Here is a 24633-nt window from a genome sequence, read left to right on the forward strand (position 1 = left end):
GTTCAGTGATGGTGCTTGGGTAAAGAGAGACAGTGGCAACATGAGGGTGTCTGCACAGGCTAGAAGCATGCGGAGGAAGGGCTGTCGTAGTCTTAGGATCCCAAGCAAGGGCGAGCTGCTCGGCAGGGCTGTTGGAGAAGGGCCCCTGCAGCAGAGCCCTGACAGTTACACCCGGCCGGGCCGCCATCTCTCTGAGTGTGAATCAATGTTGTGGAATTCAGGAAACCGGTTTCACCACCAACTCAATAATCTAAACACTCGGTTCTTCCTGAGACACCACAACTCTGCCCTGTGGCATCTGCGGCAGGAGCTTGGTTTCTGGCTTCCCTGCCAAGTTTTGGTGCCGCCCTCTCCTGGGTCCCACCTCACCTCCCCATGGCTCTAATTGTTGGGTGTAAGCCTGCTGCAAGGATCAGAGCCCGGCACCACAGAGCCCTGGCTTGATGTGGGTACCAGCAAACAAATGAGATTTCAACAGCCAGCTGGCCCAGAATAACAAACCTGCCGCAGATCCCAGGCTCGGGCTCCAGCTCCTCAGAGCCAAGCCCCACTAGGCTAGCAGCCAGGAGCACTGCTGTGTGTGCACAGCCTGGCACTGCAGGGCCAAGCCAGGTTGATGGCATGGACAGGTGCCAGGCACCACCATGACAAGAGGGGACTTAAAAGGAGACACTGGCCAGTGGTTGAGGGTACAACAGCTGTTGGCATCTTGTGTATTTCAGTTCCAAGCAGAGTCCAGAGGGTGCTGCCAGGATGAGGCCAGAGAGATTGACCCTGCCAGCCCCCAGCACCTGTGTCCAGCAGGACTGAGTAGATTGGTTCCTCTCCACCCATCAGATAACGTGCAGCTGGGAGAGGCAAGTGGCACTGCACCAGGACTGCTCGTGGGGGCTTGTGTCTGACCTTAAAGAGCAGCATGTTGCTGCCAGCCCATTAGAGACAAACCAGAGCCCCCACTCCAGCAGGAACACACACAATGGAGCAAGCAGCTCCTGGAGGTGGGGCCCAGCCCTGCTGCTAGCACTGGACAGCCAGGGGCCAGGCCACGTGGAGCCCTGTCTGCATCATCCTCAGAAACTGGGCCCATGGTCCCCACGCTGGGAGCACTGCTCCCCTTCCCAGACACCTGCCTTTAGCTCAACATCCCTGGTCAGCAGCATACGGAGTTTTGGCTGCAGCAACCTCCTGGGATGCAGAGTAAATACCAGCTTCACTGCTGCCCTATGCTGTCAGCTGGGAGGCCTGTAACTCACCCCGTGAGCACCCAGGGACAGCCGCTGGGGTCACCCCCATGGAGGGAGAGAAAGAAGCAGCCACAGGAGCCAGAAGTACCAAATTCAGATTTATTCCAGGAGAGGCTGAGCAGAGCCGTGCCAGGCCTGGACCTTCATATCCAGAGCACCCAGCAGCCAGCCCCCTGCCCCACCCCATGGTGCTAGCCTGCCCCTGCCCACCCCTCAGCACCAAGCCACAGCCTACGTTCTGGGCTGTGCTCTGCAGCTGAATGGGGGGAAAGCTGACCACACTTCCCCCTGATTGCACTTGTGCTTGTGACCCCACCAGGTGCTCTCCTGTGGGCTCTCGCTCTACACAGGCAGGTCCCATCCCTCCCCTCACCCTGGGCTGGGCCGGGCCGGTGGGGGAAAAGGTTCTTCACTTATCTCATCTCACTAGGCATGTGTTACTGCCTCACGGGAAAGCTTCATACCCAGACATCAGCTGGACCAGAACGGGGGAGGGTGGGCAAGGATAGGTCTAAGCGATGGTGCATGCTCTCTGGCAGGAGCTGCTTTCCATCTCCCCTTCTCTAGGTCAGGATACCGACCCAGCTCCGAAGCAGCACGAGAAGCCCCAGCACAGAGGCCACAGCCCTGGGTGGTCTGCAAAGCCCCTGCACCTGTCCCCCGTGGCATGAGCCCTCTAGGCTCTCCTTTTCTCCTGTTGCAGAGACTCCAGCAGAGCCAGGTGCCAGGGCAGCTCTAGCCCCGGCAGGAAGTGCTCCGCAGCATCCGTGTTTCACATTTCCCAGGCCTCAAGCCCCAAGGCCAGGCTACCTGCATGGGCACCCAGCACTGGCACAGCAGGGCAGGTTTAGTCTGCCGCAGCTCTCTGCTGGGGCCAGTGAGCAGTGCAGCCTCAGTGTGAAGGACATGCAGCAAGACTGGCAGGCATGCAGCTTGGACAGTGTAAGGAGAGGAAGTTGGGCATCTCCCCAGCGGGGCCAGAGCCCTTGCTAGGGTAGGAAGCAGCAGGGGATGGGGGAGGAGGAACAGGAAATCCCACTTGATGCTGGGCTTCTGTTTGGCAGACAGTAAAAATCATGGTGCAAACTTGCCCTGCCCAAGGCAGCTGTTGGAGCACAGGCCCCTGCTGCAGAGGCAGAAATAACACTTGCTCCTGAGACTTCCCCAGGGATGGACCTGCAGTGCTCACAGCATCATCGGTCTGAATGGAGAAGCCCCCTTGGCTAGCCCAGTCAGTCCATGGTGCAGCCTGGGTACCATCCCAAGAGCTCTCGCTCCTTCCCAGTCCAGGCTGCTGGCTTCCCATTCAGATTTTTGAAGACTCGACTCTCTCGATCCAGGGTGAGTCTGCGTCAGCATCTCTGGGCTCAGCCCGCAGCTGCCGCAGCTCCCTTTCCAAAGCCTGGCTGCGGTGGTACATCTCCATGTAGCTTGCCTGGATCTCCCTCTGGTAGCGCAGCACTTTCTCCTTCTCCTCCTGCCAGGTTTTCCGCTCCAGCTCAAAGTTCACAGCCTTCAGCTGGCCCTGACGCCGCTCACGCAGCAGCTCTGCCCACAGCCACTCCACCTGCCTCTCCGGGGGCTCACCACTCTCGCTGTGAAGACCCCAAGACTTGGAGTCATCAGTTTCACAGCCAGAGAAGTCCTGGCAGACTGGCATGGGAGCATCCCCTAAAGGGAGGGAGGAGCTGGGCTCTGGTGGGGCCTGGAAGGAGTCCCCTAGCTGGGCCAGCTGAGAGTCCTTGGCTTGCACCTCTGCCCGGGCCTCCCGCAGCTGGGTCTTCAAGCTGAAGATCTCACTGACTTTCTGGGCCATCTCCTCCTGGGAGTCTCGAAGCTGCTGCTTGAGCAGTGAGATCTCAGCTGCCTTCTGACAAACCTGCAGAAGAGGCAGAGAAAGGGTGGAGAGGGACAGAGCAAGATATGAGATGCACAGGAAAAGGAGGGGTGGGGTTTAGAATCATTGGGTGAATCTGGAGAGGAAAGCCCCATTCAATCCCAACTCTGCCAGGCAGGGGCATAGAGCATTAAACCTGCCATGGGGCAGCCATACCAGGCAGCACTCTCGGGATTCCCACAAGCAGGAAATGGAGGCTTTGTAGGGGTGTGAGGGATGGTTTGGAGGCGGGGTGGGGGGGGTCACTAGGCTTTTGGCTGTAGTCCCAGGTCCACAGCTGCATTAAGTCACAGATGACAGTGACTCAGCCTCTCTCTGCCTCGTCCTGAGCCAAAAGTTCCTCCCCCAAAACCCCAGAGCATGGTACAATTGGCGCCTGTGCCGAGGCTGTGGGTTGGGACTGAGGGGCACTAGGACAGCTGTTGGGGCAGAAGGGTGAAGGAGAGCCGCAGGGCTCTGCTTTACTCACCTCCCACCTGGTCTCTTCTAGTTTGGGGCTGACACGTTCACACTGCTGCTGCCACTGCCTCAGCTCCTCGCACTGGCCCTGGTGCAGGCTCAGCTCCTCCTGCAGCCGCTTCTTCTCCTGCTGCGCTTTGTAGAGCTGCAGCTGCAGTGCCCGCTGGCTGCGCTGGGCCTGCTGGGTCACCTGCTGCAGCTTGGCGACATACATCTGCTTCAGCTCGTCCAGTGCATCCATCCACAGATGCTGTTTGTCCTCGAAAACCTGCTGGCACAAGCAGAGGTCTGTGCCCAGCTCCTGGGGCGAAGTGCCAGGCAGCCCAGCCCCCTCCAGCAGCTTGTTAGTATCTGAGGCTGCTCCGGATCCCAGCCCTGCAGCGGGGAGCAGTTGCCCCAACTCCATGGTGGATTAGAGGTGGCTTAGTGAAAGGAAGTCACTAGCACAGGGAGCAGCCTGGCCCCATGACACTGGAATGGGAAGCAGCAGCTCTAAGGGCCACCCTGCAGCAACACACAATCCATCTCCAAGCAGGATTCAGTCAGGACAGCAGGGCTCACCTCCTGGCACTGGACCATTCCCACCCTAGTACGAGCTTCGGAAACATAAATGTCTCCATTTTCTCAAGAGAGCACATACAGGCTGGGCAGCTGCTCCTATGGGCCACCCACCACCACCTTCCCTTGGTGCAAGGGGGAAAAGGCTCCTCATGCACTGAGATTTTCAAGCCCAATCTCTCTGGAGCAAGCCCGATGCTCTGGCACTGGGAGCAGCAGGGCCCAAGCTCCCCATTGCCCAACAGGTCACTGGATTCTGGAGGTGAACGTGCCCTTCCCCCGCTCTGCTCGCACCAGACACAACACACCAGCACACTACTGCCAGCACAGCACTCCAGGGAATCATGGACCACGCACAGACCCCAACATGCAGTGAGCTCCAAGACAACACCACGAGGGCAACACATGAGACACTAGCATCCCTGCTTTGGGGGTGGGGGGGCTAGGATGGGGGGGAAGCAGGCCAGGGCCCTGCACCCTCAGACCAACCCCACTGCACTCACCTGCGTGAAGGGGTCTTCAGTCTCGCTAAGGCTCCTCTTCAACTGCCACAGCCTCCCCACTCTTCTCCTGCAGCCGGTCCTCCAGCTGCTTCACCACGTCCTCCAGGGAGTAGGTGAACTCGTAGGGGGGTGGGGGCTCCCCAGAGCTTTGCAGACGGCTTAGCGTGGCCATGCTCTTGCAGGACAGAGGTGCTTTCTCCACTGTCAGGGGGTCTCTGGGGCCCCAGGAGGCCCTGTCAAGGGAGCCCCCAATGTGGTTGATGTGGCCCATGGAGGCGCTGAACTGGCCCTGGGCAGGTTTGAAGTGGGGAGGGTAGATGGGGAAGCTCTGGATGGAGTTGTGGCTGGAATTGGAGGCCTCGTCTAAGCTGATGGTGTGCAGCAGGTGGGTGCGCATGTGGCCATGCTGGGAGGAGGCACCGGTGCTGGTGCTGCTCTGGGACAGGAGGGTGTGCAGGCTCCCATTGCTCTTCGACAGCTTCTGCCCTTTAGATGAGGCCAGACCCTGCATGGAAACCAGGCCTTTCCCAGCCACTGCCTTGAAGGCCGATGGCCTGATCCGACACTGAAAGACAAGGGAGCCAAGGATCAACCTGGTCTCAGCAGAGCCACCCAGCCCTGCTGCCCCTCCACTCAGCAGGGAGAAGAGCTGAGGCACCCCAGTCTGTGTCCCCAGCTGCAGGATGGCTCAGGGCTGCCCCACCCCTTTGCCCTGGACACAGAGATGAGGTTTATGTACAAGGACCTTCCAGCAGCTCCCAGCTGTCACAGCAGTTACAGGGGCCCATCACCACCTGGCCCGCCGAGAACATGGGGACTGTCCGTAAGGGCCCCCTCCTCACGTGTTCTGTGCCAACCAGCTCCCATTTGGGGGCTGCACTCCACTCTAGAGACAGCTGCATTTCAGGGGCAGTTGGTGCGACGCACTTGTGGGAAACATCCTTACAACTAGTCCCGCGGATCCCTAGCCACATGGGCTGCTCCAGCCCAGCCCATCACCCAGGGCCTCACCTTGTCAAAGCGGCCCCGCTCCGGCAGCGAGCTCTTGGAGAAGTCTGCCCCCCGGTGGTGCTCGCGGGAGTAGCGGTCAGGGGACCGGTTCTCACGGTCGCTCTCGTAGTCCCGGTTACAGGACGCCCCCAGCGCCTGGTGCTTCCTCTCGGCCCGGGGCTCCTTCCTGGCGCTGTGCAAGTAGCTGAAGAGCTCCCGCTGGCTCGGGCCCTTCCGGAGCAGGCCGTCCGGCTGCCGGAGCCCCCGCGAGCCCCCCAGCACCGCCCGCAGCTCCACAGGCGTCAAGTCCTGCTTCTCCACCAAGCTGCCCACGCTGCCCATGCCGCAGCCGTAGCTCCCAGGCGCAGAGGCTAGGGAAGAGTCAAGGAGGCAGTTGCCAGGGTCACAGGTCACATGAGGGGCCTGTGCTGTTGCCATGGAGAATTAGACCAACGTGTGGTACCAGCACTGCCAAAGGAGGGAACAGACAATCAGCAAAGGGGCGTGAGTGGCTGGGGCCACTCTATGTCCACCAGCCCCACCCTGAGGGGGAGAGCAGGGCTCCCTCCCCCATCCCCATGGATGCCCAGCCAGCCAGAGGGGAGGCAGAGAGGCCACATCTCCCTGTGTCATACAGAGCCCACTACTACTCCCAGCATTCACAGCAGGGCCCCAAAGACTCATCCAGGGTCCCCATGCAGGGACCCCCACCTCACCCCTTGCTTACAAGCAGCCTCTGGTGGGAGTGGGTCTGTACGGCGCCAGCTGCTCCCTTCAGGCCTGTAAGCTGAGGATGCAGGTGCCTTCTTTCAGCCTCTGGAGCTGGGAACCCCAACAGAAGCCAGCCAGACACTAGCATGTTCCCCAGAGATAAAGCAGGGTCCTCTGCCACTGACCTGCTCCCCCCAGGCAGCCAGAGCCGAGCCCCAGGGAGCAGCACGCTGGGAGGATCCGGCTGGAAGTCGGTCTGCCTTGCCACCCAGCCAAGGCTGAACTGCTCCCTCCTGTCTGACGTGGTGGTTCCCACACCCAGCTCCTCCTCCCGCCTGGGGGGCTGGGGAGGGAAACCAAAACAAGCACATGCCACCCAGCCAGGCAGGCAAGCTCCAGTCGCCCGCCTGGGCTCTGTCCCCAGGCTGATTCCTGGACAATTGGTCCCCACACGGCTGTGGCTGCCTCCTCCCAGCTCAGACGGGACCCTGGGCCGGCAGCATGGTCTTTACACCCAGCCACCCACCCTCCCAGGAGCCTTTGCAGACCCTGGCCACAGCACTACGTTGGGGGGGGCTCCTCAGGCCGGCTCAGGGGAGAGCAGACAAGAGGAGTGTGGGGGATCCAGACCAGGCAGGCAGACGACACCCCTCCATGGCTGTTCTGAGGCCGGCAAACTGGGGTCTCAGTAGCACAAAATCCAGCATCCAACTTAGCTCCCTGTTGGCAGCCACAGCAGAGGGGCTAAGGGCTGGCTGGGCTACAGAGGCTGCTACCCCCTGGCTCCCAAGGAGGGAGCAGTGTCCCTGTCTGAGCTGCACCCACTGTGGGCATGACTGGCTCCCCCAGGGCTGCCAGGCCAGCGCCTCCCCTCCCCCTTGGTGCAGCTCCTTTCCCTTCAGAGGAAGGCCCAGAGCCCAGCTCAGGAGCTGGGGGAAAGCCCAGCAGCTTTCAGCCTTGAGGTGCGAGTGCAAGATACCAGGGGAATCCCTGCGGGGGAGACATGGCCCTTTGCTGGAGGCTGGGCCACTGAACGTGCCAAGTGCTGCCCTAGCGACGGCGCAATGCCAGAGCCCCCAGGCGGCGGATACAAGGTGCCACCAGACAGTCCCTCAGGCGCCAGGGCACTGCTGCAGCTGGGATGGAAAGTCTGGCTGGGCAGAAGCTCCCCGCATGTGCCAGAAACTTCTTCCATTGGGACCTGGTCCTGACCCCACTGCACTCAATGGACAAACTCTTGCCAAGTCCCAGGGGCTCAGAACAGGGTTCCTGCCCTACCTCAACCTTCTGGGCCTGACCAGCTGCACCAAGAGAAGCAAGGCAACTGGCAGCCCAGGCCTGCACGTACCCAAGGCCCCATGGCCTGGGCTCCCTGTCCCCCCCTCCCCACTCCATCCCCTCGAGGAGGGGCACAGGGGCGAGGCGTCCAGCTCCTCCAGACAGCAGCAGAGGTTGAAGCCAGTGTCCCGGCCCCAGCCCTGAGGAGGGGAAGGGCTGAGATGCTCCATTCCAGGCAGCGAACGGAAGCAGATGCTGTGGCATGGGGGCTGCGGGGCACAGGCCAGATGGCACCAGCGGGGGAGACAGGAACAGGAAGGACGTGAGGTAGGAAGTGGCAGTTTCCTTAGCAGGTTCTAGGCTGCACACTCCGGGCCCTGCTGGGAGGAAGCCCAGGAGGAAACTGACAACGCTGCTTAGCAACTAACAAGCCCCTTGCCCTTCCCATGAAGCACAGGGGACAGGAACAGCCCCTCCCTCCCCAGTGCTACCCAGGGCAGTGGTCAGGCCTCCCCCTCAGTGCATAGGGCTACCAACCCCGGCATCATTCCCAACATGCTCTACTCAGCGCCAAGGGAGCAGCTGCCTGCTCCCTGCCCATCAACCCTGGCAGCAGCGGGTACAGCGAGACCAGCCAGCTCTGGGGCCTGCTGCCGCACCAGGAGGGAGCACAGAGAACCCAGCCCAGCCTGAGAACCAGCAAGATGCCCACGAGGTCCCGGCTGGGAGAGCTCCTTGCTCTGAGCAGCATTTCCACCTGCCCTGGACTGCGGACCTCACCCCAATGCCCCCGAAGGCCGCTGCCCACTTACTGCAGGCTCACGCTTTGCCTCGGGCACCCAAATCGGCAGTGGCATTTCCACTGGCAAAGGCAGTCTCCAGGGGCTTGCTCTCTGTGCCCTGCCTCCAACACCTTCCCTCTGCTCTTCGCCGGGACAGGCAGCCAAAGACGGCAGAGCCAGCGGGGGCAGAGTTCGCTAGAGGCCCCATTTTACAGATGGGGAAAGTGAGACAAAGCAGTTAAATGACTTGCCCAGCAAAGACCAACCAGCCCTGGAATAACGTCATGACAGCCAAAAATGAACAGGCTAAGCACGGGAACAGCACGGCTGCCAGTCTGCCCATGCGGCAGTACTGCCTGTGTCGGGAAAGCGCAGCTTGTGCCATGACTCTCACCCACTTGTCCTCGAACACTCAGCCCTGGATACCCGAGTGTCCGGGGGGGTGGGGGGAAACTTCCCTTCAGAGCCCCAGTGAGAACAGGACAGCCAAGTATGGGGGTGGGGAGGTGAAGCTGTCCAAGGCCCATAGCTGGGAACCTGTTACAAGTCGCATCACCACTGCAGCTTGGGGGACAGGAGGAAGGGGTCTCAGCCTGCTCCAAGCCCAGCACTGCCAGTGCCAGACAGATCCCTGCTGGGGGCCCTGGGTCAGGCACTGCCCTGGCCCAAGGGAGCTCCCAGCTCAGGTGTAACGCCCCAGCTCTCTGCACCAGGCACTGTGTAAACAAACAACTCCCCTTTAATCACTGTCACGCACAAACCTGTCTGACAGCTCCTGCCCTGCAAGGTCATCTCCCTCCTAGGGAACCCAGCATCTGCTCCCACAAGCCACCTGCATTTGGCTTCCAACCTGGGGAGGAGGGATCCACGCTCCTCAGGGGAGCTGGGCCACCCTGGATGCTTCTGGGAGCTCAGAAGGGTCTGCAAGGGCTCTCGCTCCTCAGAGGCTGGGCAGGGCTCCCTGCACCTCAAGCACCAGAGTCTCCAGCAGCAGGCCCCACGCCATGAAAAAGCTGCTGGGACCAGACCCCACAGCCGACTCCCCCCCAAGACCCACACAAGCACCCCAAGGAGTGAACTGCCTCTGTGGAGCAGGGATGGTCCACGGAGCAGCTCAGCTTGCAGGAGCTCCTGGGCCCAATCTCCTCCCTGTACCTGAGATGCCACTGACACCTGTGCCCAGTGGGCGTCTCCCTTCGAGTGCACAGCTCTGGCAGACCAAGGCAAGTGGTGCCCAGGTGCCATCCCACTGCCTCCTCCCCTGCTTCTTCTTAGAAGGGGCTTTTTGGCTGCCTGAGGGGCACATGGCAGGGGCGGGCACCATGCAGTTCCAGGCCTCTCGGCCCACTGGCCCCTTGCTCTCTTCTGCAGCAGTCTCTCTGGCTGAGCCACGTCAGTGAGGTGGCCCACCCCAGAACAACCCTGTATACACCCCCATGGAGGGGACGGGACCTGAGCTGGATTCCAGGTGTGTTGCACTGGAAAGCAACTCTCAGCCCCAGCCGGGACACAGACACCCTCCTTGGGCCCTAGGATAACCCCACATGCTGTCACACAGGAATAAAACACTTCAGACTGAACACGGGGCACAAGCTTTTTACAGGGAGGGGAATTAACCATTGGTGCAGCTTGCAGGGTTAATTCTCCATCATTGGAGGCTCTAAATCGAGACTGAGCGTCTCTTTGTAAAAGCCTCCTTCATGGCTTCGCTCAATCCCGCAGCGTGGTGCCATTTGACATCACCCCTGGTAGAGCACTGCAGCAGCACATCACCCCCTAACGTCACACTGGGGCAGTGGGGTCAGCACTTACTGCCAGGGGAGAACATCCCTGTTACTGAGACACCTACTTTGGTCCCCAAAGCACCTGGCTGTTCCTGGGAGGTGAGCCACACCGGACCTGCTTAACACTGCAGCGACCACAGCCACAGGAGGCCTGGCTAACTCCCAGCCCCTGCTGCGCAGACAGATTGGGAGCAGCCTGAAGGTATCCATGACACACAGACGTGAGGAACGTTCTCACCTGGTCCAGGAGCCCCTGGGAACAGGGAATGCTCAGTGAGTGACTCCCCAGCCCCTTCCTTGGGTGGCAGCTGATCCATTGCACACGACACTGCACAGCAATCAAAGCACTGCCCTGGCAGCCACAAAGCAAGGATATCAGCTCCCTCCAGGTGCCAATGGGACATGCCCCAGCCCCTCTGGAGTCCACAGAGTCTTGCCAGGACCTGGGCCTGTATCCCGATTGGTCTGGAAGTTCCTTTCAAATCAGCCTCTGGCACCTGCCGGGCTCCAATCCCGCTGGGCTGGAAGGGCCCTTCCGGACCGGGCGGGTCACACGCATTCCGAAACGCAAGCCTGGGGAAGAGCTCGTGCAGTGCAGCAGAGCTTGCGGGCCGGATTCAATGGGAGCTTGGCCACGACTTCATCAGGAGCAGGCAGGGCCCTGGTACCCTGCCCTGGCTTTGGAGAGGCCGGCATCGGCACAGCCTGTGTCTTCAGTAACAAAAGGGACAGGCACCGGGACTGTGGGAGAGACCCTGGGTGGACTTAAACCATAGACACCTCCCCAGGGCCACGGCCACAGCACGACTCACAGAGGGGCTGGGGCTGCATTCCAAGGGAAGGTGCCATCCACCCAGCAGTGCTGTGCTTGGGGGGCAGGGACAAATGGAGACCAGCCATGTGATTACACAAGCTGCCCTGGAGCAGCATGGGAGTGGGGTGGGAGACGTTGAGGCAGGATGAGAAACCAGCCCCATCCCATGGCCACACAGCTGGAACACTTCAGCCCGGTGGCATCTGCACAGGGAACGTTCGAGCTGGGAAGATGCTGCCAGTACAGTGTAGCCTGGGATTTCGAGCTGGCCAGCGAAGAGCCCAGAGCAGGGCTCAAGCAGTGGCTACCCACAGGGGCAGGCTCTGCAACCCACACTTAAGATGGAGTTTTTGAAAATTAGATTCAGCTTTCAGGGCTTAGGGGACTAGCCTGACACCCCCTCCCCCAGCTCTTCACACAGGCCACCAAGCCTGCAGTCTGGGCTGCATTCATGCCAGCAACCTGGCAGGAAATGGCCCAATCCCCTGAGTCCTGCAGACCCCAGGGAAATGGGCTTTGTTGGCTCCTAGAGACTGGCTTTGCCAGGCTTCTTCCCCATGCCCTTGACCACAATGAACAGCAAGAATCCAGCAGCCCCAGGGAGTCTGTCCCAGACAGGGAGGCTGGGGGTTATTCTCCAAAACCTGACAAGAATCTCAGCACTGGTTGGAAACACTAGACCAGTGGTTCTCAAACTGTGGGTTGCGACCCCGTTTTAATGGGGTTGCCAGGGCTGGCTTAGACTTACTGGGGCCCAGGACCAAAGCCAAAGCCCCACCACCCAGGGCCATAGCCCAAGGGCCTCAGATTACAGGCCCCCAGCCTAAGACTGAAGCCCTTGGGCTTCTGCTTTGGCTTCCCACCAGCAGCAGCGGAGTTCAGGCAAGCTCAGGCTTCAGTCCCCTCTTCTGGGGTCATGCAGTAATTTTTGTTGTCAGAAGGGGTCTCAGTGCAGTGCAGTTTGAGAACTCCTGCACCAGACAATTGCTGCTCCACCTCCCTGCCCCTGGCAAGCTCCCCAAGAGCCAGGTGCTATTTACCACCCCCAGGTGCCGAGCAGTGACAGCAGTGATACTCAGCGCGGGGCCGCCCATCCCTTCTTACTCCAACGGGAAGAACCAGGAACCCCCAAACATCATCAACCCCTAAGTGAAGATGAGCACTTCCCTGGGCAGCCACAAGATGCCTGTGGCAAGCGGAGGCAGAAGCGCCAGACCATGAAAATGGCAGGCTTTTCCTGGCTTCTTCTGCCAGATCCTGTAGGTTGTGAAATCCCCAGGGAAGGTGAACACCACAGCTTGGGAACACCACCTGAGCACCTCCACAGTACCCCAGCTGCTATCCCACAGGGAGTCCCAAAGCACAGCCCAGCCTAGGAACTGTTCGAGCTCCGGACAGGGCATTCAGCCACCCATACTCATACCACACGTCCCGAGGACGACTCCCGCCGCTACCCTGCATCCCTCCTCTTGCCAAGGCCTTGCTGTCAGACACCCACTAGCAGGTTCTGTAACCCGAGTTCTATAGACACACCACTTCACAACGGTGACGGGGAGACAACATTAGGCTGATGGGGACCGCAGATCACCTTAGCTCTAAAATGACCAGCAGCGCGCAGAACGAGGAACACACCTGCGGGGATGGGGGGGGGTTTCAAGCATAAAACCCTAGTAAAGCCCAACACATGCTATATAAGCCAAGAGCCCAAGTCCACTAACCCACACCACAAACCCTGAGCATCCAGCGTCAGGTGCCCAGGCAAAGAGGCTGAGGAGCGGAGGTCAGAGTGGGGCAGAATGGGCTGGTGTCCCACAGGCCAGGCGGGTATGTCTGAGACAGCAATCCTGCTGAAACACAGACATATTCTTGCTGAAGGAGGTCACCGTTCGCTCCAGAGCCACGCTCTTGTCTGAACACTGTTCATGTCCTATTGCCGCCAGGAACAGCTCAGAACACAGGAGCTGGAGAAGGAAACATTCCTGTTGTGTTCTCGGAGTGTCTGACAGCACCTGGTACAGTCAGTTCACCGGTTTCCCCTGTTCACCCCCATTTGCAGGATCTTCCATGTGTCCAGAGAGGAAATAACCTGTTTTAAACATTTAAGTCTTACGCTCTCGGCTATCACAGTGCGGAGGCCGCAGGGAACCTGACCTGAACAGACCAGCCCAGGCAGCAGTGGGGGGTTTGCAGCCCGGGGCTCGGGCATGCAGAGCTCGGAGCCAGGTGGCGGCCCTGGGGGCCGCAGTTCAGGCACCTGGGACCCCGGTTAAGGAATCCTGAATCCGATCTCAAACCAACAGCACCGTTTTGCCGGGGATGGGTCCCCTCCAGCAGAGCAGACACGCTTGGCAGGGAGGTGGGCGGCTGCCTGGCAGGGGCGCCCCCCTGTCCCGGGCACCAGCAATAGTGACCGAGAAACGGCCTTTCTCCAGTACCCGCCCTGGTCCAGCCCGGCTCCCCAGGAATCGCTGGGTGCAGGGCAGACCCCAGGAGCCCCGCGCCCCCGGCCCGGGAACCCAGGAACACGGGGCCGACCCAGACCAGCCCCGAGACACCCAGCGCCCGGGTAGGCGAGTGAGAGACCCCGGCCTTCGAGCGCTCCGCAGCGGGGCCTCGCTGCCGCCCGCCCCGGGCTCCCCCCACCCGCCGCTCGGCAGCTGTTCCAGCCCCGCCACGGCTCCTCTGCAGCCCGACCCACTGCTCCGCGCTCCCACCCGGCTCGGCCCGGCCCGGCCCGGCCCAGCCCCACCCACGCCCCGGCCGGGCCGGGATCGGGCACCCCGAACAAAGCCCGTGTCCTGCCGGCCTGACCCCGCGCAGAGCCGGGCCGGGCCGGGCCAGCCCCCAGCCGGATGCGGGGCCCGGAGCACGGGGGCCCGGGCCAGGCGCCGGGTCGGGCCAGGCGCGGCGGACACGTGCCCCGCGCGGGCGGCCCCGGGACTCACCGGGCTCGCGGCGCGGGCTCCGCGCGGCTGCTGTAGCTCGGCCGGGGCAGAGGCAAAACCCGGCCCGGACGCCGCTCCCGCCCGCAGCCGCATCGCGGCGGCTCTGGGAACCCAGCCCGGAGCGGCAAAGCCCGGCCTGGATCGCAGCCCGGGGGCGGGACCCTGCGATGCCCGCCCCGCCCCGCCCCGCCAGCCAGCCACGGGGCCGCTGCTGGCCGCGGTTTGAGAGGGGCCGGCAGCTGGACCCCCCTGCAGGCAGGAGCAGATTAATCAAGTGCTGAGAGCCCCAGCAGCTCCGGGGGCCCCTATAGTCGCTTTTCATTATTGGGGGGGGGATATTCCCGTTTAGCGCCCCCCCACCGTTAGCACCGCCCCGGGGGGCACATGGAGGTTCTGATCCACAGAGCCCTGCTCAGCTCCTGCAGCCCAACCTTGCAATGCCGGTTAACCTTTAACTCCGTCAGTCACTGGAGACCCTGGGGGGGGGCAACCCTCGCCTGCCTAACCCGTCCTTGCCAGGATCTGTACCCGCTCCCTCTTTCCAGCTGCTCCCGCACATCCAAGGCAGCTAGAAATACAGGCACTGCTGCTGTTGGCGCAAAGGTGCTGGGTCAGGGTGGGCTTGGCTGGGAGCAGAGGCAGCCCACCAGGTACTGGCTGCATCCACAGCTGCTCCATGCTATGAGCCCCTGCCAAGTATTCAGTCTCAGTGCCCCCTTGGCCTCTCTGCCAGCCCCGTGCTCACACCCTGCACCAGAACACTGGGCTCTGGCACGGGGGGCCTCTGGAATGGGTGGTGTGGTTCCAGCGGGCTGACAGGGCCTGTTTCGATTATTGCCCTTTACACATGTAGGCCCCTCGTTTCACAAACAGCACCAGGACTCAAGACAACCTAAAGAGTAGGGCTCCAGCTGGAATCCTGGAACAAGTCACCCAGAACACCCCCTTACAAACATCTGATCCATCCCTCCATGATGCTGCTATTCCCAGAAAGATGGTATCTACAGGGGGTTCTGTGCCCATCTCTGCCTCACCACGACTGTGCAAATCTCATCCCCTCTCCATGCCTCAGTTTCCCCCTTTGCACAAAGGTGATAACGGTCCTTCCCTCCGGGGCAGGGTGATTATGAAGCTTTACGAATAGACATTCCCAATGTGCTTGGAACCCTTGGCCGGCAGGTGCTAGAGATGCGTAGAGGGCAAGTACTATTACTGGAGGAGTTAGACAAAGCTGCTCCCATCCCCTACGGGTGCTGGAATTTCTGCCATGAACAAGACCTGTCCCCACAGAAGGTTGCCAGGGTACAGGCAGAGCTAGGCAGGGACACATGCACTGCAGGCTGCTTCAAGCCATGCCTCCAGCTGTTTACAGGGGCAGTGTCACCACATCCACTCGTGGGCAGTGTGTGTCCTTGCACCTCTGTGTCCTTTATTACAGCCATAGCAGCAGGGAGCCCATGTCCCTGAGGGTCACAGTCCGTTCCAAGGTGAAATGATGCTTGGCCTCACAACCCACTCCCTAAAGAACAAAATCTGCAGCTTAAACGGGGAAGGGACCTCACGAGCAGGAAACTGTGATCTGCTTCAGTAATCAGCAAGTGCCCCATCCCACCGTTAGGAAACTCAAAGAGCACACAGCACTGTGGGGAGAGCCCGGCTCACCTTGCTGCAATATGAGCCACCTGCATGTGTGCTTGGCCCTGGTGGAGCATGGTGACAGGCCCTGGCTCTCCGCAGAAGGTGTACGTGAGGAGTTCAGTGCTGCCAGGACTTGTTCGCTCCCCAGCCCTGGGGCTCGGCCCTGGACATGTATCATCGGGATTCGCATTGTGAAACCCATTGAAGTTGATGACAGGAAACAGAACTGGCCAGGGATGAAACATCTGATTGTATGAAGCATCCAGATTTTCCAGCCATGCACACCTAGCATTCCTGTTCACGCGTTACTGAGCTGCAATGATAGGGTCTCGTGGTAATGGAACCGCAGAGGCTCCCTCCAGGCCCTTTGCTCTGTTTATAAAGACCATGTTGTCAACACCAGACTAAGTGGCACCTCTCTCACTTCTCCATGGAAGTCTTGAGTGCTGAGAATATGTGGGCGAGATCAGTGACAGCCCTTTAATCAGCAGCAGTAATTTTAGAATCTGGCCTTGCCTGAGAGGAGGCTGCATGCAGCGCCCTGATTGTGCTGTGCTGGACGGGGGTGGGGTAGGGGGTGGGAGTGGGGCAGCACAAGGGCTTTTTGCTAAACATTCTTCAGCGTGCAGCCAGCCTGGCTCGCTGGGTTTCACCAGCTCAGGGGAAGGCAGCTGAGGTGTTTCAAAGGGAATCCCAGGGAGCCTCTTCTGCTCCCGGTGTCAGCTACACAGAGCACAGCACAGGAATGATCTCTCTCCTTGCCACCCCTGCCTGCTTTAGTCATGAGATGTGACACAATCAAGGCCTCTGAATCAGACTCGCTCACTCCCAGCCAGGCCTGGTTTTGTTCCTTCGCGTCCCCTCCCCAGCTGTCACCAGCTCAGGGAGTCGGGATCCTGGGGCGTGATGTTGGTTGCAGCAGAGACAAGGATGCAAGCACCAGCCGAGCGCAATCCAAAACAAGGACCCAAGCAAAGCACCAGCACCTTCTAATTCAGTAATTACACGCACTATGCAACACACGCACGCCTCCGGGAAGAGACTGGCTACCGGTTCTGAGCAGCTCATCGTTGCGAAGCCAAGAGCCCGATTTACTGGGGCTTGACTCGCTTTTGAAATGGTTGGGGTTGCTAATGCTCAATTAGGCACCAGGGAGGGGCACATCAGCATTGCCTGCAAGGGGCAAAACGAAGGCCTGAGCTTCCCTGAGGAATACCCTAGTCCCATAAAAAGAACAGGAGTACTTGTGGTACCTTAGAGACTAACAAATTTAGTGCCACAAGTACTCCTGTTCTTTTTGCAGATACAGACTAACATGGCTGCTACTCTGAAACCTAGTCCCATAGGCTCTGAGCTGCCCTGCCACCAAGCTCTACAGCATGCCCCCTTCCCCAGTGCAGGAAGCATCTGAGGCTGGAAGAGCCAAAAGAGGGAGGGATGGATCTGGGGTGGAAGGAGGTCTGGCCAAAGTGTTCTTACATCCTGCTGATTCTGCAGACCTGAAATGGCCTGTAAACCTCTTAACACAAACTCACTTGCAACCGTGTGCACATAATTTGCCTCAACAGCTCCCCATCTATTTTAAAATCTTCTCAGTAAAATGTGTCTTCCCTCCCTCCTCTCTGTCTTGGCTCTCTGTGTGACTATAGTTTTCTGGGGTTGATGCCATAACATGTTGAGAGACCCAGTTTGCACAAGAGCCTTTACACAATTTAAAGCTGCACTAGGTAGTGCTCACAAACACACGTGCTCCCACACCCCCGTGCTGATTACACCTTGTGCAGACACCTCAGTAGCACGGCAGTCTGGAAAGCAGGGCAGTCTGTCCAATGCATCTTCTGGCCCAAAGGCCATCTCTTCCCCTCCCTGCCTTTATCAGTGGGGTGTCTATTTCAATTGTGATCCCTTGGGACATGGATCTGCCTCGTTATGTGACAAGCAGCCCCAGTTTGGGGTGTTGTAGGAGCAATAATAGTAAAGTCTCACGGTAGGTTACATTCCCCTGGCAGTACAGTCTAGAGACCCATGTGTGCACAGAATGGGCATTAGTCATACGCCCACTTGGTATCCCTCAGCTTGCCGGGCCGGGATGGAGGGGTATGTACTGGAGCAAGTGGTAATGCCATCAGCCCCACTGCCTCAGCAGGTTTTGGGGACCCAGGTAGAAGGAGCTAGTCGTACTTGGGACCTGCTGCTACAGGTCCTTTAGGTCTCTTCTCTTGGAGGTTATTGAAGACGGTCTGGCTCGGGGTGGTGTAAGAGTGGCTGGGGTGGATCTGTGAGATGGCTTTCACTATGACCTTGTAGTCCATGCTGAGGAGCGAAACTGGGTGCCAGTTAATTAGCTCAGTTTCCCCTTTTTAGGCAGCAGGGTGAGCACGGCTTGCGGGCACGACAGGGGGCACCCTGCTCCTTAAGGACTCAGCCCAGATGGTGGCAAGGGCCAGGCTGAGGACAGCGCAGAATATGCGGCAGAACATCGCAGTCAGCCCATCTCTAGCTGCCAGGACTTCACCTGGCTGGTCCCTGAAGCTCTTACAGCACATTTAATTGGCCCCTCAGCTCCCTCTGGGGGAAACCTGAGCTCGTGCAATAGCCACGGATTTGCTAAGGAATGCTGCAAACTGACTCCTGCCCTCCTGTAGTCAAACAGGAGTTTTCCCCAGGCAAAGGGGAGCTGTATGGGCCTGTCTCCCTGTCCCTGGCTCAGTCCATCTCTTCCTTCTTCTGCCCAGGGCTGGGCTGAGGCATAAGAGCTCCTCATGGTAGGGTTCCAATCAGCAGAGGATTCTGCCTGCGCCCCATGGAATGAGCCTCCCAAATACCCGGAGAAAACCTGCTTCAATACAGAATTAAAACCGCCTCCGACTGCACACCCCGAGTTTTCACCTACCACCCCACATGGAACCCACATGGGATATCAAATAACTGCACCCCCCACTCAATGGGGACCCCATCCCAAAAGAAACCTTTCCCAAAACCCCTTTTCTGGCCTTCAAACAACTTCCCAAGATCATCATCAGAAGCAAGCTGCCCACAGACCAGGACACCCCAACACAGCACCAAACCCTTCCATGCAACAGACGCAAAACCTGCAGACATATCTCCACTGCTAGGATGAGCCACACACCCCCCCAACTCAAGATCCAGGGGTCCTACATATGCCTATCACAATATGTGGTGTACCTCAGCCAGTGCCCTACATGACCCAATAGCAACTATGAGGGTGCAACTAGACAATCACTGTGCTGTCTGTGTACCTCACACAGGAAAATGATGACAAACACCCCATCACCTGTGGGTGAACACATTTCACAAAGCGATCACTCCACGTCTGACCTCTCAGTCCTCGTCCTCTAAGGAAACCTGCACAATACCTTCAAAAGACAAGCCTGGGAGCTTAAATTGAGAATTTTGCTAGATACTAAAACTCATGGACCGAACAGAGACACTGGATTTATGGCTTCTTACAACAGTCTGTGCAGGGCGGGCTCCAGGGTTTTTGCTGCCCCAAGTGGCGGAAAAAAAAAAGCCATGATCGCGATCGGCAGCAATTTGGCAGCAGCTCCACCGCGGCGCTTTCTTCTTCGGTGGCACTTCGGCGGCAGGTCCTTCCCTCCAAGAGGGACCGAGGGACCAGTCGCCGAAAAGCCTGATGTGCCGCCCCTTCCCCTTGGCCGCCCCAAGCACCTGCTTGCAGAGCTGGTGCCTGGAGCCGGCCCTGAATCTGTGACCCGCCAACGACTCGCCCGCTGCTTTCCCCCAGGTGACTGTTAACACTTCACCTTGAAGGGTCCCTTGAAATGTGTGTTAGCTACTTATGCTAAACTGTCTGTCCCACCTCGTATTCGGGGGCCCCCGAGGGCCTTCCCCACACCCGGGAAGAGCTCTGCCCGGCTCCGGGTCCTCTGCCCAACAGACCCGACCCCAGCCATCGCCTGCCCCCCTCTGGGCCTTCCCTGCAGCCAGAGTCCGGCCCTGGGCCATTGACGGCCAGGAGGAGCCCGAGCCGGGGATGGGACCCGAGGGGCAGCAGGGGAGTCACACCCCCACACACCGGACCCTGCTGTTCCCCCGAGCTCGGTGCCAGGCCAGCCCCTGCGGGCCACGGCTCCGAGATCGCCCCGCCCCCTGGGCTCTGCCCCGCCCCCCCGGGCCCCGCCCCCTGGGTTCTGCCCCGCCCCTTGGGCTCTGCCCCGCCCCCGAGCCCCGCCCCTCACCGGCTCTCTTCCCCGCCCCCCTGGGCAGGCCTCGCACAGGCTCAGGAGGTCCGTGGGCGGGGCTAATGGCCCGATTTGGCCCCGCCCCCTGGGGGGCTCCGGGCCCAGGATCCTCCCGCCGCTCTGTGACGTTAGCATGGGGCGGGCCGGTGCCACGTGGGCGGGCCAGGGAGCCCCTATGGAGGCGGAGCACGGAGCCCAGAGCCCCCGCCCGGGGTAAAGAGCCCCCCCCGGGACTAGCCCCTCCCCCCGGGCCGCCCTACCCCTCCAGGTCAATCTACCCCCCACCTCCCATCCTCCAAGCAAGTAGCCTCTCCCCCTCAGTGACTAGCCCCCCACCACGCCTCCAGGGCAGCTTGGCCCACCCCCCTGCCCCCCCATCCCGAACCAGGGTCTTGCCCTCCGCCACCTCCTGACACCAGTCTCCAGTTTGTCTGCATTGGGGACATGGGCAGAGGCTGTGGGGACAGTCCCCCCCACATCCCTGGTGGTTCATGGGGATTCTCAGCCCGTAGTGGGCGCGGGGCCACCGGGGACTGACATGGGCTCGTGTCTTGCAGGGTGGCCGAGTCGGAGGAGTGGCATCCGACTCACCTTCGTGTGACCGTCCTGAGGGCTCGGTCACTGCGGGCCAAAGGGGGTGCTGGCTCCAGCAGCCCCTACGTGGTCATTCAGCTGCAAAAGCAGAAATACATGACGTCAGTGGTGCCCCACAGCCTGACCCCCGAGTGGAGGGAGGAGTGCACACTCCAGCTGCCCAGCAGGCTGGAGGATGCAGAGGAGCTCAGTCTCGTCCTCACTGCCATGCACCACTGTCTCCATCGCCCCGACCAATTCCTGGGCCGGCTCTGCCTTCCCCTGACACAGCTGTTCTGCAACAAGGCAAGGAGAAGGAATGAGTGAGTGTTGCAGCCACCCCCGCCCCATCCATGGGGCTGAGACCCGGGGCCAGGGAATGGAGGTGTCCCAGGGAACCATTTACCTCTTGCCCTTCTGTGGTTGACCTATGAGCCAGACACATTACCAGGGCTCAGTCACCTCTCCTGGGGTCTGTGTGGGGTGCCCCAGAGCAGCTCTACGGGGAGCTTTACCTGGTGGGGTTGGGCTCTCTGGTGCCAACATACAGCGGAATGGTGGGGGGTTGGACTCCCCTCTCTGGCAGGGTCCAAGGACTGATCCAGAGGAAGCCGAAGCTCCCCATAAATGCACCTGGCCAGGTGTGCGGTGGGTGTGGGCCTTTCCGACTAGCTGGTAAAAGACCCCTAGAAAGCGCTGTCTCAGCTCGGGTGCGGAAAGCCTGTGACCAGGGGAAGGGAGAAGGGCTGGTGGGAAAGGAGAGGGCAGAAGAAAGTGGCTCAGAGAGCTAGAGACCAGAACTGGGGGTGGGTGAGAGCAGAGCCACTGCACCACACAGGATGGGCTTTCCCGGCCCGATTGCTGAAAAGGGAGGAACCCAGGCTGGCTCAGAAGTAAACAGCCCACCAGGCAAGGGACTTGGAAGGCACAAATTCCTCTGCACGTGACTGGGGAGCCTGCGTGCAGAGGACGAGACAGGGCCAGGGGGCTTTTCCCCGGGGCAGTGAGGTTTAGCCACAAGATATAACTTCTAAGAGCAGGACTCAGCACAACATTTAGCTCCCTTTACCCCCAGTCCTTAGTGGGCTGAGCCCTGTGAGTTTGGGACAAATAGAGCAGTGAAGGCTCGAGCAGCTTCCTCATGGTTCATGGCGTTGTCTGGCGCAGATGGTTCAGGCTGCAATCCAGGCGTGGCAGACCTGACAAGGTGCGAGGGCAGCTGCAGCTCGACCTCCAGTTCATGCAGATCCTGTCTCCTGGCAGCAAAAAGGCATTCAGCATCCAAGGACCACGGTCCCTCTTCACTAAGCTCCACAGCAGCATGAAGGGCCGAAGAAACAAGGTTTATCCTGAGTCCCAATCACCTTCCTTGTATACGGTACGTGGCGTCTCTCTGGCCAGCCAGGCGTTTCACTTCTCTTATCTTGGGCCTCTGAGCGTGGCTGTTGTTAGCGGCATGTTGCTTACCCTGGAGGTAGCAGGTGGGCTCTTTGGGGTGCTAAATTGCCCAGCTCAGTGTCGGGGGGCAGGATCTCAGCCTGGGGGACAGGAGCAATAGGCATTGTATCCTGGAACGTGTCCCTGGAGACTTTGACCTGTGGAGTCCGGCAAGTGGCTGCGGAGAAGAACAGAACTCCCTGCCTCCCTCTCAACTAAGGGCACATCTTGCAATCCTGGATGCCACAGGGCTCCCAAGGGTGACCCTGGCTGCCCCATGAGCTTCTCAGAGAAAGCAATTTAGCAGCACGATTGGCAGTGGGCACTGAAATGATGGAGCCAGGAGGTGAGAGGGGCCCAGCCTGCCAGGACTGCACACAGCTGTTGGACAAGGGCATGGTGGCCATGAAAGCTTAGGCCAGGGGCACAGCAGTGCTCAGAGCATTCCTCAAGGAACAGGCCTAGGGAGCCAAAGCTCATGGCATCTGACTGCTGTGCTGACCCTGTTTGTTCCCTCTGGGCAGACCAACGATGAGGTCTCCTCCTCCTCCTCCTCCAGCCTGCCCATTGAACCGGATCCATCAGCACTGATGGCCAGGGGCACTGCCGTGGGCTCCGCACATGCAACTGGAGGTGAGTAGCTCCACGGGGGCAGGGAGGGGACAAGGGATCAGCCTGGTCCCGGTGGATGTGGGGTCTCACCCTCCCTGTCGGTTCAGTAAGCCCCGAGCCAGGGATTGGCTATGCCCCGAGCCAGACAATGAGAGACCCAGTGGCTGTCTGATCCGGCGATGGGGAGACCCCTGGATGTAGCAGCGGTAGGAGCAGCCCTCAGGACGGGCCTTTAGCACTGCCAGGCAGGGCCTTTTCACTAGAACCAGCCTCGATCCCTCAGCTCCTTGGGGGATCCCAGGATGGGCTGATGAGAGGCCTGCAGACCTTTGTCCTCCCACCACATGTAGCACAGCCAGCACCGGGAGCTCCCCCTCTGCCAAACAACAGCCCCCATAGCAAGACAGAGGGGTTCAGCCCCTGGGAACAAGAGGGGCAGTGGACACCGGCCCTCTGGGAACGCCCCAAGACATTAGTTAATTCTCCACAGGTCCCAAAACCAACAGCAGAGGGTCAGAATTTGGGTCATTGCCCGATTTTTTCACAGGCGAGCGCCTCTCTGGCCTGCCACCAGCCCCCTCACGCTCAGAGATGAAATTTGGCTTTGGGAACTGCATGGCTTATGGGAGGCTCTAGTCCAGACTCCTGCCCCCATGCTGCCTGTGGTCCCCCCCTTCTGCCCTGAGTGCTTTGGGAGAGCCTGACGGCTGGAGGCGTGAGCTGGACGACGGTGGGATCAGGCAGCCTGGGACTTGGCTCCACAGATGACTTGCTCCTGGGATCGTCAGACCTCAGGGGAAAGCCATAGTAAGTCCCCTCTGTGTTATACTGCCTAGAGGGTCATGCTGAGCACCCATCCAGGGCATGTTCAGACCTGTACAGGGATCCGTCCATGCAATGGGTTCCTACCCTTTCTGTCGCACCTCCATGGCTGCATTCCTGGACTGCTGGGCGGCTTTTCCTTCACTCATTTCCAACCCTTTGTTCCTTGTCTCAGTTCCAGGCACCCACATAACTAATCCCTCTTCTCCCAAGGGGTTCACCCTCTTGTAAGGTGTGTAGATTTATCCTGCATCCCTCCCCCTTGCTGTGCCAAGATGGACATCCAGCTGTGAATTGGTCTCTCCAGCACCCCCAACTCCCAGTTACTGCTCTTCTTGGCGCTGCCTCTAGTCATGGGTGTCTTTGGTCACGTGGTACCCAGATACCTCGGTGATGGGCACAGTACAATGACACAGAGGGAAAGGAGCGCAACATTCCAGGTACGGTCACAGCCCTATTGCAGGCTTTCCTTTCCTTCCGTCCAGTGCTTCTGCACATGCAGCTCCAAAACCCAGTGACCAGCTCGAGTTCCTTCCCCTCTCTCCTCTCGAACACGCCCAATGTAACCCCTGGGTTCTCTCCTCTCCAGCAGCTCCTGCTGGGATGGCTCCCTCCCCGTGCACTGAGCTGTGGCTAAGGACCTACTTCTCCAAAGAGGTAGCCTACAAGGCCCCCTCTGTCGCAGCCAAGTACCCAGCTTCCTCCCCCAGCCGGCCTGACCAGTGGGTTGCCCTGCAGCAGCACCCCAAGAAGAAATCCCAGCTGCTGAAGGAGGGGAACGCAGAGTCATTGGAGGACTCACGTGAGACATCTCAGGCCAGTAGCCCACCCCTATGCAGCACAGAGGAGGGTGGCAGCTCCCCACAGAGGTCACAAACCCTGCACACCTTCAGGACGAGCCTTTCCCACCCTACCTGCACGAAGCCGCTGGGCACCACCTCCGAGCACAGCTGCACCTGGAGGAGCCAGCTACAGTTGCTCAGAGGCTGCCATATCTGCTTGAGATGCTTTGGCTTGAGACTCAAGCCCTGACCCAGGTGCTGTGGCTTCCCTCCGTTCCCCCTCCTGGGAACTTTACAAATTCATACCGTTTGGAGCAGGAGGTGCTGGCAAGACTGGTGATTCCATAGTGCATGAGATTCCCCAGCCCAAAGCTCTACCACTCAGTCCCCCTAGCCCCCAGCACTGATGGCAGGGGCCTAGGCAGGAGGCAGCTGCAGTAGAGGAACTTGGAGGCTTTCTGCCCAACCAGAGCTAGAGGCGATCCTCTGAGCCCTTAACTCTGCCCTTAAAACCCAGAACTTTCCCCTCTGTCCAACCCAGACAGGCTCGTCCCATCATCTGCCCCATGATTGGTATTCAT

General features: G+C 59.9%; 1 protein-coding gene across 1 annotated transcript; it reads right to left on the reverse strand.

The window, feature by feature from the left end:
- Positions 1–1329: 1329 nt before the first annotated feature.
- On the reverse strand, positions 1330–24633 carry N4BP3 (NEDD4 binding protein 3). The gene is given in 7 exon segments (XM_034779425.1): positions 1330–3123; positions 3611–3868; positions 4662–4712; positions 4714–5226; positions 5673–6119; positions 20418–20695; positions 21469–24633. Coding segments are annotated over 5 exon segments (1812 nt in total). The 5' UTR covers positions 6090–6119; positions 20418–20695; positions 21469–24633; the 3' UTR covers positions 1330–2550.

The sequence above is a fragment of the Trachemys scripta genome, chromosome 8, assembly GCF_013100865.1.
Source record: "Trachemys scripta elegans isolate TJP31775 chromosome 8, CAS_Tse_1.0, whole genome shotgun sequence".
Classification (NCBI taxonomy): domain Eukaryota; kingdom Metazoa; phylum Chordata; order Testudines; family Emydidae; genus Trachemys; species Trachemys scripta.